The following is a 21,461-nucleotide window of genomic DNA, read 5'->3' on the forward strand; positions in this document are numbered from 1 at the left end:
GAAAATGAAGGTCGAAGTTAGATTTTTCACATTTACGATAAAAACACTCTGCATATAAAAGACTGTGTGACATGAATTTTGATGTCTTTTGTATTTTGGGACCACACTGGATTAATAAAATTTCAATAAAGCTTGCCACAGCAAAGGCTTGCTTTTTTTTTTAATTTCACATGCCAAGTACGAATTTGGGAACCATCACCGTTCTTTCTCAAAAAGGGATCGGGATGGCTGCTTAAACAGTTAGGTAACACACCTGTTAAGTGCATTCCTGCTATAGGCGTGAAACTCAAAAGCACATTTGCCATCCAGTCCCCACTGTGTGTTTCGAGAAAAAAAAAAATAAGAAGAAGGCTGTGCTAAATGGTAATGACAGTTTTTATCTTTCTCTCACACCTGTGCCGAACAGCAGGTCCTTTTCATTTTGAATGCGAGGTGGCTGCGGTAGTCACTTACAAGCAAAGTGAAATGCACTTCGCTTCCTAGCTGTGTGCCAGCATCAAATTCATTGACAATTGCAGTGCGAGAGTTCACTTGAGAACATTCCTGATTGCTTGAAGAGCATGCAAGGTGCACGTCTTGCTGTCACCACTCATAGCTGCCTGTTTCGTGCGAGTTCGTCCAACATGCCTGTGATGGTTTAGCAATTGCCCAGGACGAATAGAAGTGCAATTTTATTTATGCAGTAGACACAGCTATTGCAGTAGTTTATTGTTATCGGTGTTAGTGTGTCAAACTTTCAGGCAAGCACGCATGTTTAGTCATGCCGCAAGCTGTTAGCTATGTCCCACATGTGCTCTCGTTCTGAGAGATTAATGTCGATGCAGTGTGCGACGGAGCACATCGAGTCTTCGTAAAAGTTGGGTTGTACATTGAAACTGGAAGTGAAGGCAATGTATGCTTGTTTCTGGCCAAGCAAATCTGTTGTGCTTCAAAAGTGCAGAGACATTATAATCAAGTGGAAATGGCATTTGTGCATTATTGTTTTAGAAGCTGTGCAGCACACTGATCCAGTAGTTATGAAGGTCGGCTGCTGACCTGAAGGCCATGGGATTGAATCCTGGCAGCAGCAGCCACATTTCGATGGAGGCGAAATGCTAGGGGCCCCTGTGCTTAGATTTAGGAGCACGTTAAAGAACCCCAGGTGGTCGAAACTTCCGGAGCCCTCCACTACGGCAAGTCTCAAAATCACATCGTGGTTTTGGGATGTCGAACCCCAACAATTATTATGAAGCTACGCAGCAGCATTTGAATGGTACTCTGAAAGCAATGTATATTCTTTACACACTCAAGACATGTTCCAATGAAATGCAAGAAGACGTACTCTTGATTCTGGAAGGCTACCACGCCCATTTCATGGAGTACAAATGGGTCGCTGGGTGCGATGGCCAGCGCCTGGCTGAAGAACCGCTCTGCCAGCTTCGTGTTGTTGGTCAGGCCGTACTCGAGCCCAATGTACAAGAACGGGAGGTGACACCTGGTGGTGTGTAGAGGTACATGACCAATTACGTAGCCCCAAGACAAAACAGTTTCACAATATTTATCAAAAACAAGAAGAGACTATACCAGCATGCAGTAAGTAGACTCAAAAATTCAAGCTTTGATAACTCAAATTTAAAATCTTTGGTTGATCAACTATATTTTCAATGTCGCATATCAAAGTCACTTAATTCAAACTGCTGCAATGCATAAATTCTGTTAGTTCATACTTTTTCCTTGTCCATGCTTCAATATATCTGGTGCCTTTGTCACTTCTAGCTCAGAATGTGCGTTTTTGTGTAACGAATAGTCTCAAATAAAGCTGACTGCCTGCCTAAAAAAGTCACAGTTTCACCGCATGGGCGAAGCAATGAATGCAATAGCAACAAATTGTAGTGTTTTATGAAGTGAGGCTGGCAGCTAACTGTTTTGCATCCGATCCCGCGTAACTACAAAACGCTGGTGTGAGAGAATACGGCCGCTCCAGGGAGAGATGCTCTCCGCATAGTCACTTCGCGCTGAGAGCGCAGCACGTAGAAGGGTATACGAGCCACCCGCTGTGATGGCTTTGTGTCGATCGCGACCGCGCCCTTAGATTCAAAGTTCAAAGTTGCCCCTCGCGCAGCACTCCCCCCCCCCCCCTCACACCTTCGCGTCTCTTAAGGCTTATTAAAGACAGGCGGGGCGTTTCCTGTCTGCTTCCACGGCAGGCCTCCCGAGCGGGGCGACGTTATCGCATGCACTCTCCGAGCGTCGGGAATGGGCCGGCTTGTTAGAAATCTACTTTGGCCACGTTCGTCGCCCCCGCTTGTGCACTTTTACCCACGGTAGAACACACAATGCGCGGGGGGATCTTATCAATTTGGACTTCATACCGGAAGGACATGACGGCAATGGCAAAAACCCGTCGAGACTGTCCATATAATTGCTATCGCAATAAAAGTGACCAAACTAGCAAAACAGAGGGCACCAAAAATCACATGTTGACTTTGGAAGAAAAATTTTTAAAAACCAAGACGGTTTGGCCTTGGTCTATTGCATGCCGAACACTTAGCTCACTTTCGCCGTAGTACACTGGTGTCATGCGGAAAGGCGTACTAAGACTGGGAAGGGGGTACCAGCTGTCGTGGGAAACGGCACATTTTGTTGCCCAATAACACACACTCTGTGTAGTAAGGAGTACCAGTATGACCACCAACGTCCAAGTTTTACTGGCAATCATGCAGAGCTGTCTACGACGGTGCTGGACCTGAGGAACAATAAACATTATAGCACAAATTGATAAGTTGCCGAGTCATATTTATGAGAACTGATAATTCAAGCAAAATCCTGGGGTCCCCTCCGGGTTGAATTGTTGAGAGCCTGCTGTATATGCAGATTCGGCAGGCACATGCTGGCTGAGTGGAGCGGTGCGCAAGGAACAGTCTCCACAACACCGAAGGAACACGAGAGACTGCTTTCTGCTTTTGGCATTTTCAGAGAGATAACTGCCCTTAATGCAGGTGTCAACAATAATTGATCTTCATTGTTATTGTGAATGCTTGGGTAGCAGTGTAGCAGTTTATGTAATGTATTGTCAGCACGCTGCTGAAGCATTGCAAGCCTACCAACTTTCGTAAAAACTTATTCTGTTGGCACTTAGTGACAACAAACACGATAGGATTGAGTCATCAGCAGTTGTGCTTGGCAGCCACAGAGCAAGATTTGAATAGTGAAATTGCACACAGCTGCATTTCATCAAGCATACAACCACTGCTGCCCATGGTCTTTTACATTATAAGCATGGTCTGTTTCTGTGGCAGCATTATAATTTTGTTAGAGTCTCATCAGAATTCTTCACCCTACAAGCATCACACATCTTCGTTCTCAAGACACAGTTACCAGCTACAAAAGACGAGGCTGACTTTACTGCTGCTACATTGTTGAATCAAACAAACTTCGAAGGATTTGGATTTTCGCATTGCGCTGGATACGAGCCTTATTTGAGATCTGGAGAGAATCTAGCACAGTCAGAGTACATATGAGTCTACAAGAGATAGAGAGGATGGCTGAAGGGATAGAGGGCGAGATGAGAAGAGTGTTTACAATATCCCATGACAGGGGTCGGCAATGTGTGGCCCGCAGGGCAATATTATGTGGCCCTCGGCACGACATCAGAAACTCACCCCCTCCCCTTGTCACTTCTATCTGAAGGCTGACATGGCAGTTTCGACCTCAAATAGGTTTAGACAGGAACAAAGAAAAAGTCTGAAGAAACTAGCAGCAGCCATGATAAAAGCTCGTTCACAACGGCCAAAGCTGATGAGCGGGAAAGTGCAAAACTGAGGAAACCTCATCTCCAGGCGGCAAAAGCGGGCGGAAAACTATGTGACAAGCCGGATCACTCGAGCACCAATTTTTTCCGCCCGCTGAAGGTCTCCGCTTTGCTGCAGCCAATCGGAATGCCATGTGGGGGTGGCAGTGGTGTAAACATCTGATTGAGCCAGCAATGACGTGATATCTGCGCAGGCTGCTCAGGTGGAGAGGATGGAGAAGCAGTGCAAAATGATGGCGACACGTCCGCAAAAGCGCGAGACGTCCCGCCTCCTTGGCCATGCGGGCAGCGAGGCGAACAGTGCGGTTCTGAACAGGTTCACTCACTCGCTTGCTCGCCACGTTGAAGGTCCGCTTTGTGGCTTTGGTCACTCCGTCTTTGGTGTGAACAACCCAGTGATCGGCAGTACATATGTATGAACAGACTTTCTTGAGAATGAAGTTCATCAAACCAAACTTGCGTTCTCAACTAACCGATGAACACGTCCATGAACTTCCGAGTCTGTGAGTGATGTAGATATTTGAGAGTTAGCTAAGAATGTTCAACACCAAAAGTCATGTTGAAAGAGAGAAGGAGAGAGAAGTAACTCGTTTTGGCAGCCGGCAGACTGGTGGGGGAGCCAACCCAAATTAGATGGCGGCCAGGAGGCCTTGTACTCTGGCAAAAAAAAAAAAATAATCTTTTCTTGTAACCTCTGTTCTCAAATTGCAACCTTGTGATATGCGTGCTGAAAATAAAGATGATTTCTATTTCAGTCCTGTACCCTATTGGCAACTTGCCAAATTTTATATCTTTGCAGACAAGTAGAATACACTAGGTTTCTACAATAAAAATTCTCTGCTTGACAGGTTCTTTGCGCCACCAGATGGCCCCACCTATTCAGCCTCGTGTTTATGGCTATGGTAATCTGGTATTTCGCCAACGCAAAGAAGTCTAGAGACTAACTAAATTCTCTACTAATGCTACCTGCGTGTTCCTTGTTGGCCATTGTATTTCTCGGTACACTTTGGTAGCTTGAGTCATGTTAGCGTGTACCGTACATGTAATGAAATGACTCGCTCTTTCCGCTTTTCCTGTGCTTCGAAGTACGCGACTGCAGCGCAAGACATTCTCCTGACATGCTGACTGATGAGCACATGACAAACCATTCGAAGTGGCGCGACGAAGATCAGGCAGGAGGATCACGCCATTGGGAGAGCGTTTCTAGGCGTTAGCGCCAGTCGGCACCACAATAAGAACACTCAGATCGTCAACGTCATCAATACTAGAGCATCGTCACTCAGAATGGTATAAGCCGCACCAAACAGGTCACAGTAATGTCGATGTCGCAGGTTTCCAAATGCACTGTTGAGCTTTCGTGCACAGTTTGACCTCGAAATAAAATAACTCCCAGGTGACGGATGCCATTAAAATTTGGCTAAGAAGACCTATGCACACCGAGCAATAGAATGAAGGGCACATCTCGAGCTTGAAATTTTATGTCAGTGCCTCTTTAAGCTGCAATCCACACTTCATGTGTTTGGCACAGCACACTGTGTTCACAGCAAGGCAATGCACGACACCAGCAAAGACAGGTGAGGACAGAGAGCAGTAGATGAAAGAAATTTTGCAGTTCTGCATGAAAAAGCTGCCCGTATATCACAATTGAAGGCTCTAAGCAAAATAACGGCAGTCCTTACCCTTTGATCAGCTGAAGTGCCTTGAAGTAAGCTGCCATGGCCTGATCGTGCTCGCTTTCCATGGCAAAGGAATGGCCATACATGAGCCAGGCCGGACCAAACACTGGGTCCAATACGGTGGCTTTGCTGTTTAGGAGCATACAAGGGAGGGCAGTCAAACACGTGCAGTGCACATTAGGTGGAAAACGAAACAAAAAATTGTGAAATTTTAACGGCATCTAGTATGCTTGGCATAAGTAAAGGACCCCTTCTAAACTGCATGTTGTCTTTATTTCGCTTTTGCTTACTAAAGAACCTGACAAAGCTCCTCTAGCATCAGCTTCGCTAGCACGGAAAAAAAACCTTTTTTTTTTGTATCGGTATTTTATTTTGCTTAAGAAATCAGTTTTTGAACTAACTGTCGCATCACAACAAAATTTTGAGCGGTCTGTGTGAGGCACAAGGCACGTTACCCATAGACGAGAAAACCTGGGCCAGGGGGCACTGCCGCGCCTTTCTGAAAAGCGCCCCCTTTTAAAAAATCCTGTTACACGGTCGCGCGCGGCGCTTCGCCACCGGTTTGTTTACGTTGCGGCTGCATGCGTTCTGTCTCACTGCACGCGTGCGCGTGCTTTTCTCTCTCTCTCTCGTTTTCTGCTCCGCTACGCGTGCGCTTTTCAAGGCGCTCGTGCAGGCGTTCTCCTCTCGCGCTGTGCTGTGCTGATCAGCAGTGCGTGTGCTCTTGCTCGCGGTGCTCATCTGAGTGTACTTGCGCGCTAACCTCGCGCTGCACTTGCTCTAACGTTATATTGAACTGCGGGTCGTGATCTCGCGGGGTCAGTGGAGATGGTGTAGAGCACGTTTGTCAAGAGACTGGCCAAGAAAGCCACCCTTTTGGTCGACGGTAATACCCAGATGGTCGAGAAAATGAAAAATTGAAAATAAATTAGTGCGTCATGCTTTTAGAATGGTGAAAAGAAACGGCACCATGATCACGCAGAACATTTATGACGAGAACGTCTAGGACCTCGATATAAATATAAACACAAAAAAAAGTCAAATTAGTCACCCTGCTTCAAAACGTATGTGCATATGTGAGAGGCGTTTATAAACGACACAACCAGCATGGACTAAGTCATGCCAACCCGAGTTTCGCATGAAAACCACCCAAAAATGGGCGTGTCCCCCCCGAAAACGAATTTTAAGCTGGGCTTCTTGCAAACGATTTTGGGGATGAGCTGCACAAAGGCAGAGGATGAAACATCATGACGAGCACAAGGGAACGAAGACGATAGGATAAGAGCTTCGTTCCTTTGTTGTCATTGTTCTCCTCAGGCTGTTTTATTCTCTGCTCTAATTATGAACCGACTAGCCCTCATCAAGCTGTTACCAACGCACAAGGGCGAAACAAGGAAGGTGCATTCGCGTTTGCTAGCTTCAGTGTTCCGTTTTTGCGCAAGTTCTCCCCAGGGTTGAGGTGGACTGTTTTCCTGGTCCTGTGGTTTCCGAAAACACAACAGTGCGAAGAAAAAAACACGACTGCTGTTTATTTCTTTCCAATGTCAGTTCAGAGCAACATAAGAGCCACATTGTTAAAATTTGTGGAAACGAAGATGCTTACACACACACACGCACACACACACGCATGCGGTTTCGGCTAGCAGCACTTGAGCGAATGGTAACTTTTTGCTTTTTGCCTCAGAAACATGGGCGAGATTTTTTAGTAACCAATTACAATGGCTTTGCACAGAGTAGTCAGTGTATAGAAAGAACAGAATGCTGCAATATCCGGTGCACCAATATGGCCTCTTTACACGTTTGAAATAGGGAAAAGTTAAGTAGCTTGAGCGCCCGCTTTTGCAAGGCACAAAAATGTTTGTCATCATATAGTCTTGAAAGCGAGGAACCCAGCCTTCAACAGACACGTACACAAGAAGAGAAGAAAGACGACCACACACGCTGGGCGTCTTTCTTCTCTTCTTGTATACGCGTCTGTTGAAGGCTGGGTTCCTCATTTTCAATCTATGTACCAACAGGCCCAACACCAGACTCTTCTATCATATAGTCCACTGGATGAACAACATATATAAAACGATCAGAAATGGCCTTTGTTTTGGTGAGTACTGCATACAATAAATGATACAAGGACTTTCAAAGGCTTATCAGAATAAACTAATCGAGTTAGTAATGATAAAAAATACAATCGCCATTTGTGCATTTATGTGATGAATCTACAATACAGAACCCGTTCTGTCACGGGGCTGGCTCACGGACTCGCAGGCCGCAAGTAGGATTATCGGCGAGCACCAGTGCAGGTACGCAATCGCGATCAATGTGCTAAATATTTTGCGGTATGAGCAGTGCCACAATGCATTTTCACATCAGCTGGTGTTCCAGTCTGCTCCTTCCTGAAGGTAGTGAATGGGTGCGACGATATGGAACGACTCGACTAAATTTTATTGCTGTATGTGTAAGGACCACTCGGTCTGCCATACGACAATGATCAAAATAAGGCGCGCAAACTAAATGATGATTTGAATCTGCGTACAGCTTGGCGCTTGTTTTGCCTGTGCATTTCCCTTGAATATGTACTTTCACAATTCAATTCAGTGTTTATAATCTTCTCAAGGCTGACGCGGCACTGCAAGGCATAAGAATGGTGCGCACTGACTTGTGGAATGACGTGGCTTTCTTTGCAACTTGGAAGCGCATTCACTGGCAACACACGCACCGCCGAAAATGCGCGCGGCAGCATGCAATCGCTTCCGCGGGCGAGCCGACGACCTTCGAGGTTTTCGGCGGTCCACCAGGGGAGCATTCGGCGCTGGCATTGCACGCGCAATCTTTAGGTTGCCTCGTATATACGTTTAGGCTGTCCCACTTTGATTGGCTGGACGTCACTGCTTTTTGACATTGTCCCGTGTTTTATGCTTTTTAATACATAGAGCTCGGAAGTGGCACATTGCAGTGGGCCTGGTGGTACACAACAGTGGAGACATGAACTCGTAAACTAGAGGCGAAATACAGCCCGCAAAAACCACACTGCAATAGTCGTTTGACCTTGCGCATAGGTGACAATCTGCATGTGCTCGCTTTCCCGTTTTTGTTTTAAATCTCTTGCAACAGCAATGATACAACACAAATGTTGCATGCCGCAGTCGAAGAAATCATTGGAGGCTCATAATAGCAATTCACTAAGGTAAATCAGCCATCAGCAAGCTGCCTGGCTGTGTGTTGTCGTGGAGTCCCCCCATCGGACAACTGCTTCTGCTGCCACTGAAGGAAAGCTGCATTTGAAAGGGTATGCCTGCTTTCATTGTCAGCCTTTATCCTGAATTTGTAAGCTGAATAACTTTTGGTTGCCCACGTCACTGTTCATAATTATTCTCGCATTCACCTCTGGATCATACGAAAAATGCACTTTAATGCACAACTTGGCAATTAAAATTGTTCAACTTTTGTTCAACGGAACATATTTTCCTGGTCCCTTTAACGAGGGTCAACTGTATCAAGAAAACAACAAACAAGTGTCTATTACATCAATGCATTTTCCTTTCTCGATGAATATGTAAATCCAGTACTTATTTTACATAAGAGCAATGTAAAAGCCACAATTTTCAACATTTGCGACTTAGTTCACCATGTGAGAATAAGTGCACATTGCCCAAAGTCAAAACGAAGCTACTGCATGCCGCATCCACAGCGGACAAAAGCGTAGTCGCTAATGACATGATCATAGCATCCACGCAGTTCTGAAGGCATGCACGCAGCCTACGTCCAGAGTCGAAACGAAACTGAGCACCCCATCTCCTTGCTGAATAAACTTGGCTCGCTAATGCACAATCATGGATGGAGAATATGCAGTTGTGAAGCATGTGGCAAAAATGAAACTATTGCTTATCGCAGCTTTGACCCCAGTTACTACCGATGCAATCATAGATAGCACCCGTGCAGTTCACGTGCAGTAAAATTGAAAGTGAAACAAGTTTGCCGAAGCCGCTGAAGCCTTGGTCGCCAACAACGCCATTGTGGTAAGATTGTGGATGGCGACCACGACTTTCTGAAGGCCCGCAGCTAATCTGGTTGTTCGCGAATGCCGTTTTTGCTCCTTTGCGTCGCACATTTGCGGCCCTTTGCGCGCTCCGAGGATCGTCTGTATTAATTGGGTTGCGGCCAAATATCACTGAATTAACGAGAGTTTGATGCCATTAAACAATAAATATGCTTGCTGGAACCAGGGAAGATGTCAAAATTTGGTTTTCCATATTAATGGGGGTCGAGTTATCGAGCTTTTACTGTAGGGCATCAGTGCAACAGGACGAGTCTTCAATGCCCTTTTTACGATGGTTCCACTCATATTTCAAGTGTCAAACATTTGCACAGAAGTTTCCTATACAATCTATATTAAAAGGATAGTAAACAAATTATTGATAAAATTACAGAAGGTAACTACGAGGGCGGTCCGATAAGTACTTAGCCTTCAAAAGAAAAACGAAAATTTTGGAATGGTGTCGATTTATTTCTCAACATAGTCCCCTTCCAACTCTATACACTTGATCCAGCGATCCTCCAACTTCTTGATCCCGTCAGAAAAATACGTTTTCTCCTGAGCTGCAAAGTAGGCTTCTGTGGCGGCGATAACTTCTTCATTCGACTCAAATTTTTGTCAGGCGAGTGATTTTTTCAAGTTGGGAAACAAGAAGAAATCACTCGGGGCCAAATATGGAAAATACGCTGGATGGGGCACCATTTCGTAGCCTAGTTCGACCAACTTAGCCATGGCGACGGCGCAGGTGTGAGCTGGCGCATTGTCATGGTGGAAGAGCACCTTTTTCTTCACCAAATGTCGCCGTTTTTTCGTAATTCGGCGTCGAATTGGCCCAGTAATTCAGCGTAGTAGGGTTCTGTCACCGTTTTGCCCTTCTCAAGGTAGTTGACGAAGATCCCACCTAGAGAATCCCAGCAAATGGTGGCCATCACCTTTCCGGCCAATGCGACAGTCTTCGCCTTCTTCGGAGCAGGTTTTCCGTGTGCAGTCCACTGTTTCGACTGTTCTTTGGTCTCTGGTGTGTACCAGTGGATCCATGTGTCGTCGACGCTCACAAAACAACCCAAGAACTCCTTCGGATTATGCGTAAACAGCTTCAAACACTGCTCTGAAGTGGTCTCACGGACACGCTTGTTGTCCGGAGTGAGCAAATGCGGCACCCATCGCGCCGACAGCTTTCTCATGCCCAAAATTTCATGCAGGATATGATCCACGCGGTCTTTTGAGATGCGTACTGTCTCAGCTATCTCGCGCACCTTCAGTCGGCGGTCTGCCCTTACGAGGTCGTGGATTTTTGCCACGTTATCGGCCGTGGTAGCCGTTTGCGCGGCCCCTGGGCGAGGCTCATCAAAAACCGACGTGCGACCATGTTTAAACTCATCGAACCAATTTTTTACGGTTGCCATCGAAGGAGAAGACTCGCCGTAGACGGTATCCAGTTGCTCTTCGATTTCGCTGCACGATTTTCCTTCCAAAAACAAAAATTAAATCACCGACCGATATTGCTCTTTTTCCATTTTTAACGGACACACGAACAACACCTGCTTCCTCAAGCGGCCAAAACAAAACCGCGAGCCCGATTCGACTGAACCTTCGCATGTGTCCCTCTAAGAGAGCGTACTTAACGTCAGTATATGTCTCATGCGATAGAGTCGCGCCCTCGCGGTGAGGCTAAGTACTTATCGGACCGCCCTCGTATACTAACATACAGAGTTTATTTCACGTGGTTTAGAAGAGATGGCTGTATTTGAGTCAATATACAAGCGCGTGTAGGCAGCATGCCAGTTCATACAAGGCTGCACACTAACAAGCACGACATCACATGTTTTCGAGGCAGCAGGCACAGATGCGGGGGCAGCGTCATGCATGCACTGTGATTTCACGGACATGTCCGAGGTACACAGCATGGTAGGGCTTGTCAAAGAGTTTCAGACAAAAGAAGTCACAAATTCAGGCCACGCTTTTGGTCGCGATGGTTGTGCAGAGCAATTGCCTTTCTCAGGATGGTACGACACTGAACATCTCACCCGAATGTATACCTACACCTTTATTTCCTGGTGCAATATAGATCTTGGTTCAGCGTTGCACCAGCCGCTCCACAGACTGCATTCTGAAGCCACAGAGCTTGTGCGGGCACAAGCTAGTGAAGAGATTACAGCTCAAAGCAAATGTCCACTATGTGTTCGCACAACGCAGATGATATATAACAACGTCGATGGGAATTACCCAAGTACAGCAGTACCTGATTGTGACTTGAAACCACATTGTATCTGTTGTTTCTGGCATCCAAGCTTTAAATTTGGTTCAAAATCTCGGGACCCAAGATTTATTTACTATTCCTTTAACCAAAACCAGGCTTTTTTTTTGGTCTAAAATTGTGTTCTAGTGGCCTTAAGCTACAGGTGCATCTCCATTGAGGGACTGCAGGGATTTGTTTAAAACTGAAGCCTCTATATATTATTGCAAATACAGGGACAAAGTGCACACTCACCTAAGGTAACGCCTCGCAGAACCTGCTTTGCCTATTAGGTAGTAGTAGCACCCAACAGCAAACCATGATATCTAATGTAAAGAAAAGCAGAATCATATAAATTGAACCTTCAGTCCAGTTTTCAGTTGTAATGTTAAAGCGTCGCACACCTAGGAAAATAATAACACGAGGAATAAATATCAATGAAAGGAGAAAACAGGTTCTCAGAATTTATCGCCCAAGCTGTTTTAGCCACAACCACTATGTCTTACTCATTAAATATGCGCCATTCACACATAACTATAGTAACACCCCTTCGAAATAGGCATTTATGTAGTCAATTTTCCCAAACCAACAATACTCCATTTTCTACTAGGCAGGTAATGCCACAGAATTAGTCTGGTCATAGAAGTAGCACTCCATGCATTTGACTAAGCAGATTTTCCAAAATTATTTTCACCATCTCTGATCAAAATTACTTCAAGCGCTAAATCCACACCTTGTTGGCACCGGGTTACCTCAAATAGTATGTATTATCTGCGCACTTGCACTCTGTTTCGATCTTAAAACCAAGCCCACATATGTACACTTACGTGCCCATTACAATGCGAGGCAGTCGAAATTATTTCAGTTACTCTACTAAGGCGCACCTTACTATTTGGTCATGCTTCTGCCACAACGAAACCTTAACAATTAAATTTACAGACATAATTTTGGTCATGAAATCACTTCAGCAAAGTAGCACGCAAAGTTTCTAGCATCAGTGCGAGATGCCTCTTAATTTACTGCCGCTTGTCATTTCTTGTTCCAGCTTCCAGGCTCTTAATTCACATTAAGTTCCTACTTTCAATCTCTTAATTCCATATTACTTGCTGTTTAGCGTAGCTGAAGAATGCCACTCAGACATGTACATTGAGAAATGATTGTTGACGATGTGGGCATCACACCCTTTTAGTGAAATAGGGTGGCAGAAAGCCAGGAACAGGGGCCGTGTCGTCAAAGACGATAATGCGAAAAAGCTGCACTGTATGTAGACTTCTAAAGGGTGCAATGGGTACACTGCCATTTTGTAACAGGCACTGCACGAATGTATTCATTTATATTGCCTAAGGTCAAACAAAACTGCAACTATACTATGAAGATGCATTTCACTCTGGACCACTCCTATCAAAGAAGAATTTTTTCTCAGACATCTTTCAGAACGGAGCACGCAACAGCAGTAGTAGTAGGTAAATTCCCGACTAGTAAACTCCACTTAACTAATTGCATTCATACAGTTTGCTGCCAATTGAATGACACCGACACTGTTGAGAACAGTAGTGGTGCAAACTTGCCGAGCTGCCACTTCAAACCATCCAGTCACCTCTAATACCGGCTGGCTGGACATTAGCCCAACAACTTGGTGCACTGCATAATGTTGTCGAATCTTTGTGCGCCAAAAGAGATGAGCGTATGCCCAAATAACGTGCCCCAATTTCCTATACTTTCTTCATGCGAACTACACTGAAACCTCGATATAGCGAACACGGATATAACGAAATATCGGTTATAACGAAGTAAATGAGAAATAGTCTTGCAATACATACAGTGTTAGGAATATACGCTTATAACGAATTTTCGGATATACCGAAGTTATTTTTGTGCTATATGCAACTTCGTTATAATGAGGTTTGAGTGTACTTCTAAGAGTTCTCCATCTCCTACGAAGTACACAAGATGCAGCATCATTCGCAACATGCTTCAAGAACAAAACAAGGTCCAGGTTGTGCTCTGCCATACTATGTGCAAGAAAGTACAGCTTAAACTCAATTTAAGTAAGTGATAACCATGCTCAAATTGTTTTGTTAAATCGAGAAATTCGCAAAATAGGGATAGGAAGTTTTCGGTCCTTAGAAATCCAATATTGCAACGTAAAGACACTCAAAAGCTACCGCGGCATTGTATGCGCTGATAACCTACGCATGCGCATTTGAAAAGTCTGCAAGGGCGGCCCAGACATGGAGCCTTCCATGTCCAGGCGATTCAAACCAGGTAGACAATCTCGTCAAGTCACAACAGTTGCTGTCATACGAACACAAGGAGAACAATGCCAGTGACTGTGCAAGCAGGCCGAACAAGAAAGTTGCGAGGAGACATCAGTACCATCGTTCGCATAAACCATGAAATAAGGAAAGCAACCACCACAGTGTTCCTGTGGGAGCATTTCAGCGGGACACTAAAGCACCGCAGCCCCTAGCATAATCTAACACGTTAGTATGCTATGGAATATTCAGCCGCTTGTTTCGTGCATGGGCGAGGGTGTGTAGCCTCATCAAAATAAAACTAGGGTCGTGACTAGGGTCGATGCACATTTTAACTCAAAAATATTAAAGCACAAGCTCAAAGAAAAACCCATCTGAGTCGAAATTAGAAATCACCACATTGTATCAATTTATTTCAGGAATAGATTCGTTGAACCAAGTTTGCAGCCAAGTTAGCCTTGTTAAATCAGGTTGACGACGACCTTGAACCTTATGGGTACGTGATGGGGAATTAAAATTTGTTAGATTGAGAACTTCGTTAAATTGGTTTTCGTTAGATAAGAGTTTGAACTGTAGATGTTCTTTATCAAACAAGATTTCAAAACAAGCCGGCATTGCTGCAGCTCCAGCAAGTATAACAAATCTCATAGCAGCAACAAAAGCTGGTTTCTCAGACGTATACCTACACAGTGGTAAAAAAAAAAGTGCACTTACCGCATTTTCGGGATACATGTCCACAAGCTTGTGTGCCAGGTAGAACAGATCTGTCGAATACAAGCCCCGGAAGCTTACTCAAAATGGAGTTACAGTAGACTCTCAATAAACGAAAATCTCTTAAATGAAATTGCCGCTTAAATGGAACAACTGCCTCTAACATGATTGGTTTTGTGCTTGAATTCTGCACCCCTTTTCATCTCTCAGTAAACGAAACTCCTGTTAAATGACATATTTTCCTGGTCCCTTCAGCTTTCGTTTAACAGGAGTCTACTGTACACTGAACAGTGAGGCAACGACTGAACAAAGGCTTCAAGGTGTAGCTTTAACATGTGCTCCACAATGAGGATCAATACAATGTACCGAGAAGAAAAAGAAGCTGGCTTTAGCTTTCGCGTCATCTTAGGCAAATGCGACTTTTTCTTTGAGCACCACTAGCTGCTACTTTTGGTTCAGATGTGCATGCCACCTGCACATGGCAGCACCCTGTGGGCAGCCACGGTACTTAAAGAGACACTAAAGAGCAAAACGATTTTTCTCGTATTAGTATACTACTTTTTCACGATACCAGAAACACCACACTTGCTGCGACAAGATGCTTAGTAAGCGAGAAAACGTGCAAAAAGAAAATGTGGGTGGCGACGCCACCTCAAAGTTTCCGCACCAATCGCCGTGACGTCACATATTTTGACGGCGCCTACTAGGGCCTACGTAGTTCCTAATCGGTAAAAATGAGGTACATTGTCCTCTGAGGGGGCCATAGACTAAACATACCAAGTTTGAGGAAATTTCGTTCGGCCAATGGCACCAAAATTCGATAAGTACACTTTCAAATCCGTGACGTCACGCATGGAGATTTCGGCGCACAATTTAAAAATGGAACTTTGAACTTCCCTATATTAATAAACCTATGATGGCTAGATTAACAACATAAGAGTTCTCAGAGTACAATTTATCAATCTAAACTGATTCATTGTTTCTCTTTAGTGTCCCTTTATAAACAATGCACCACATGGCCTCAGAGATCACGCGCTGGCACGTCGTTCATGAGATCAGCCTACACACACACACACACACACATTGTGTGTGCTTGTTCCCATCCACTGCATAGCTTACCGAAGAAAGAGGGAGCAATTGTCGACCGTTTTTCACAAGAAATATTTAATTCTCTGCTGGATTCGGTGCTGTAACATTTGGCTTACATGTTCACTATGTTCAGAACTTCCAGGTGATGGGAAGCATGGGTGTTATCAGTGTGACAAAGCATTCTTGAAAGGAAAGTTGCGAGAATTAAAACACAGTCTTGAAGAATGAAAACACAGTCAAGAGCAGTGATGATTAATGTTTGTGGACAAATAAAACACACCCCAAAAGGTACAAGCTGCGTTTTCTTTAGAACATAAAGTTCATCAGCCCACCAAGAGGACAAGAAATTGGGATTTGTAGTTGGCTTGCAGAGAAGGTACAACAGTACATAAGACTACATACATAATCTGCTAATGTGACCCTGCTGCATAAGCGAAAATTTTAAAGAAAGAAGAAATAGGTTACAGCACATGTATTACAAAGTCAAGACGAGCAGTTTACTGCTAGTATTCTAGAAAAGAAATCATAGCATTCTGCTGGTACAGTAGAACCCCGCTGATACGTTTTTGAAGGGACCGTACGAAATAAACGTAAGAGACGGGAAACGTAAGAGCCGAAAAACAGGAAAAACGGCAAAATATTTAGTGGTACAGAATTTTATTTCAATTCTTACGAGCAGCACGAAAATTGGCGCGCTCAGCCGCTATCTAGTCGATGGATAGAAACGCGGAGCTTACGACGGCCTCATCCACAGAAATGTAATCAACGTATGTGATTTTTTTAAAACCAACAGCTGTAGGCATGAAAGAACTAAGCACACGCAATCACGACCGGCGCGGCGAGTCCGACCACGAACCGCATGCACGACCATGCAAGCTCCAACCAGCTCGAACTCCTCCCGCTCTCCGACAAATAACGATGATGATGAGTCTACGCCAACGCGTGCAGAACGCGTTGGCGTAGACGTAGACGCAACGCGTGCGGCAGAAGTGAATGCCAATCTCGAAGGCCTTGCTTTTGCAAGCAGTTACGTCATACACGCCATGTTTGTGCAATGCAAATCTCAAAGGCTATGCTTTTGTCAATAGTAAATGCCAATCTCGAAGGCCTTGCTTTCGCGAGCAGTTACGTCATAGACGCCATCTTTGCAATTTGAATCTCGAAGGCCATGCTTTTGTTTGCATCAATTGAAAGATTCTGTTGCTTGCGCCTCTCATGCGGCTAATATTACGGTCAAACGAGGCCAGGCTGCGTGAAAATGCACCATGGCCGCTCTCTTTCGTAGTCACTCGGTCTGCTCCGAGCGCACTTCGCGACGTATCATACGGGAACGGTCCGACAGTTACGACGTAACAGCGGGGTTCCCAATACATTGTATCCTATGGGAGCTATGCCGGGACCGGCGGAAAACGACGTAACAGCCGGGAAAACGCAGCAGTGAGGAACGTAACAGCGGGGTTCTACTGTACTAACATGAGAGAGGAGCTTTCCAGCGTTTGTCAGCCTGTACAATGACCCAATGAAAGGACCATCACGCGATCATGGAAACGCGGTTTAGGAATTGAATTTTCTAGAAGGCGGAAATTTTCCTGAAATGCTTAATTCCTGATATCGGCCTGACGTGTTGTCCAGCAGACCACTTTTAGTCCGCCATCATGAAATATTTCTATGAAGCGCCCAGAGCAAGTGTACTGCTTTCCAATTGTTTTTTGCATCGTCGATATAACGTATCTGTATCCTTCAGTTCAGTTCACACTGGGCAAACATGATCGCATGGTATAGTGTTCAAGGCACTCTCTTTCGGATTGGGGTGACCCAGGTTTAAACCCCAGCCCCGGAAAAAAAAATTGTTTTATTTATTATTTTTTGGGGGTATGCCCGCTGTGGGTGAGGAGGATTTTACCATCACCAGCTACACGAGTCAGTCAATACATGGCTTGCACGTGACGTCACCTTTGCTGCGGTCCTACTGCGGCGGCCATATTGGTGAACAGCCGCACGTACCAGCCGTACGACGACTACAGTGTTCAGTACGACTAGCCACCCTAGTTCGACGGAACCGCATTCCCACGGTCATTTTCTTTTTTGCGAGCCGTTTCTCGTGCATCATGCCGCCGGTTGGCACAAGGCAGCCGTTAAATGTGGCGTACTATTCAGAACTGATAGGGCAAGCGTGTTCTCGCTATGAGGAAAAGGTGCGGTTGTGCGACGGAGTGGATCCCTACACGCTTCGACTCGGAATGGACACGACATCGAACATCTCCGTCTTCCTAGACGTGTCGCAGCGAGGACATCATGGACTATTTGGTTTTCAGCACTGACCTGGTTACTCTGGACGAAATAAAGGCGTACAAATCAATGGAACCGCACGACTACTTTACCAGCGGCTGGGTAAAGAGCCTGTCTGAAAACGAGCTTCGCAACCGTAAATTTGATCGTGCTTGCAAGGTAAGTTGAATGGTTCATGAAAATGGCCCCTTCGCCAGCTCAGAGTTATGATATAGCGACGCACGAACGCTGTTAAATCAACAAGTGCTGATGTTTGCGCTTAGTTCTCGTGCGAGTGCAACGAGGTGCACACGCCACAGCGCGTTTTTCGATCGCGCCTCTCCTGTGCTGTCCAGTTTGTCATAAACATAGAAGGATGTAGTACGTGTGTGTGAACGTAGTGCTGATGGTTTAGTCACTGCATGCGGACCGTCATCGGGAGCGAACCGCATTCGGATTCATCAACACGCATCGGCCTCTGCTCGGCGCCGTTCGGGCTCCGCTTGCCATTTTTCATGACGCCGTTTTTTCGTGCACTCATGTCGCGCAGCACCTCCATGCTTGCAGCTGTAGCCGAGCCGTAGAGACGGCGGCACCCAGTCTGGGTTCGTCTCGTCGAACAACGCGGACGGCTTTCCTACGAACGCAAGAGCATCCATGCTAATCAGTGTTTTCATATCTCCTCTCTTTTTCGCTTACATGCTACGAAGTGCACTCCACACACATGAACGTTTGAATTTTGTTCGTCGATATTTGCACGCCTTCTGCGTGCCAGCCAGGTCCTCTGACGGTTCGCGCTGAGCATTTTCGTAAGCTCGCACTGACCTTCAATAACCTCTCGTATTCGAAAGAAGCTCACACTAGTGGGCTGCTTCTTTCTTCCGCAGCTGTCGCTACGATTAGAGCAGCCTACAACTGCGCATATAACCATAGTAGAGGAAGAAACGCGCAGGTGCGACCAGGCAGCGCTGAACAAGGTCTAACCACTGTTCACCAATATGGCCGACTCGCTCCCAGCAGTGACGTCAAGTGACGTAGGTGCAAGCCATGTATAGAAGCTTCGCTTGAATAAGAAAAGATATAACAGATGCAACATTAGGAGACAGAAACACAACAGTGCGGTTTAAATAAAAGACGACTGAGGTAGTTTAGTCAAGATAATGAGAAGCAACAGCTCTCGGGCAGGCTATGTAATGCACAGAGGGGGTAAATGGCATACTACAAGAGTAACAGGAATGACGCCCAGGAGGGAAGTGTAGTCGAGGCGGCCAGAAAATGAGAAATCGACATAAGATTAGGAAATGCACAGGATATAGGCATCCAATGCGAGACAGCCATAACCAGAGGATGCTTAGATAACCCTTTGTCTTGTGTTGGACACAAATTAGGCCGACGACGTGGCTTACCGTTAGATTTTCCCAGCTCCATCAGACACGCTATGTGGATGGGAACACACTCCATGAGGTAGGGGTCTCTGCTAAGGACACTAAATAAAGACAACAGGGAATGCATTGGCACATGCTAATCTGATGCAGACTCTTGTATCGTCTGGGTACTGCCCACTGGTAATAACAAGCATGACACATGGCTTTCAGGGTTTGCACTGAGAAAAGGGCTCAAATTTCAATAATAAAAGTTCATGGTTCTCTCGGATGCTTACTAAAAATGAATGCCGACATAGTGTGCATAGATGGAGCTCGAGCTCTATGCTAAATCACTTTTGTTTTCTTTACAGGCCATGAAAATGTATGAAAACACAAATAATGATAAAGCATTTACTCACGAAGAAGTGATGGTGTAGCAACGCTTGTAGTCACAGTTATAGTAGCACCGTTCAGCCACGGCTGTGGCTATATCGAGGTTGTCGCTGAGCTGAGAAAGCTCGCTTGGAAGCTCAGATGGATCTGGCTTGTCATACTGTGCAAGTGTGTAGAAAAAACAAAACAACAAAAAGAGGAATGCTACGAGTCTACTCGGCATGACGTCAAGACTAGTACATATTACATACATAGATATGTATCATAGTAAATATCTGCCATATTACTTTCAACTGTAGTAGAATATGAATAATTTGAAATCTCTTCATTATAAGTGCATAAGTGGTCCTGTCAAAGTTGTATGTATATTTGAGTGGGGAGAAACTCCAGCAAATTCAAACTCCAAGAACAGCTCAACGGTTATTCTGAATAAAATTTATTTCTCCGAACGGGCCACCTTTTGGAAAAAAAACGTTGCATTTTGCTGCAACTCTACACGTTTTCTTTAAAACTTTCAGGTAATGCGACAGTCAACGCTACACTGCGCTTTGTACGTTGTGTGCAACACGGCGGAAGACACACAAGAATTTCCGCGAGCAAAATGTGCAACACCACACATTTTGCGGTTGGATGTTGTCTTTACAAACGATCATGTAAGCTGAGCTCATGCTCGCGCACATGAGCGCCATGACGAGCTGTGAATGAAAAACACACCAACACTGGCACAACACAGTATGTGCATTTTTAAGGTAGCCAACAGTATTCACTTATTATACTTAGATAACCTGTAGAAAGAACAATTTCGTGCATTAGCTGATAAAAACACCACATTACTTCCTTCTTGAAGCGAACACAGCTACTACATGAAGGCTCGCTAGCTTCTACAGCACTGCATGCTACTATGAAACAAAATATATGTCATATAGGAGTGCTGGAAGGCGCCGCATACGATACAACCAGCCATCCCAGCTCACCGAACCACTGCAGACCACCCGCAAAACAGAGCGCCAGTTGCCTGCCCGCTCTGCTTCTAACGACCGTCGCCACAAAGAGCGTGCATGGTCAAACTCCACTCTCTCCTTCACTAACCGCGACCTGCCTGCTCACACACATGAAATGGCACAGGCAAAGCCTGTCCAGGAACATGTTTCAAGGCTTATACTAGCTTGCGGGACAATAAATACATACGCATTTTTCCATTGACCAGGAGACTGTGCGACCTATGCAAAGGGACGTGGCTGCGTAAAACGACTTGAAATGGCTAACACTTCTCCTAAAGAGCGTACTTTTTTAGCTCCTTTGAAATGAAATTCAAAAATGTACATAGTATAGACCTCTAAAGCCCATTTTATAATCAAATCTTCTTGCGCAAAATTTCTTAGACAACGGACGGGTGCAACAGACGAAACAGACACGGACGGATTGCGCCCATTCGTGTCTGTTTCGTCCGTTGTCTAAGAAATTTTGCGCAAGAAGAGTCGATCATGGAGTACCAACTAGCTTGAACCCACACCTTGTTAGCCCATTTTATAAGACTACAAAGCTCCATAAAAATGGCTGAGGGGAAGAAGGTCACAATTGATGTTGTGCGGCAGAGCCATTAATGGCTTTTAAATTCTTCCTCTCAATCGCGATATCTGTGAAAACTA

At 45.2% G+C, this 21,461-nt stretch overlaps 1 protein-coding gene across 1 annotated transcript in view; it reads right to left on the reverse strand.

The window, feature by feature from the left end:
* The window catches only part of LOC119394310 (cell division cycle protein 16 homolog), a 55,674-nt gene that overhangs the window by 21,233 nt on the left and 12,980 nt on the right, over positions 1 to 21,461 (reverse strand). The window contains exons 8-13 of the mRNA XM_037661596.2: positions 19,839 to 19,972; positions 19,462 to 19,541; positions 14,702 to 14,751; positions 11,988 to 12,058; positions 5,470 to 5,595; positions 1,322 to 1,474 (exon numbers count right to left, since the gene is read on the reverse strand). Coding sequence (XP_037517524.1) covers positions 1,322 to 1,474; positions 5,470 to 5,595; positions 11,988 to 12,058; positions 14,702 to 14,751; positions 19,462 to 19,541; positions 19,839 to 19,972 — 614 coding nt within the window. The remainder of the gene's footprint in view (positions 1 to 1,321; positions 1,475 to 5,469; positions 5,596 to 11,987; positions 12,059 to 14,701; positions 14,752 to 19,461; positions 19,542 to 19,838; positions 19,973 to 21,461) is intronic.

Source organism: Rhipicephalus sanguineus, chromosome 5 (genome assembly GCF_013339695.2).
Source record: "Rhipicephalus sanguineus isolate Rsan-2018 chromosome 5, BIME_Rsan_1.4, whole genome shotgun sequence".
Lineage (NCBI taxonomy): Eukaryota > Metazoa > Arthropoda > Arachnida > Ixodida > Ixodidae > Rhipicephalus > Rhipicephalus sanguineus.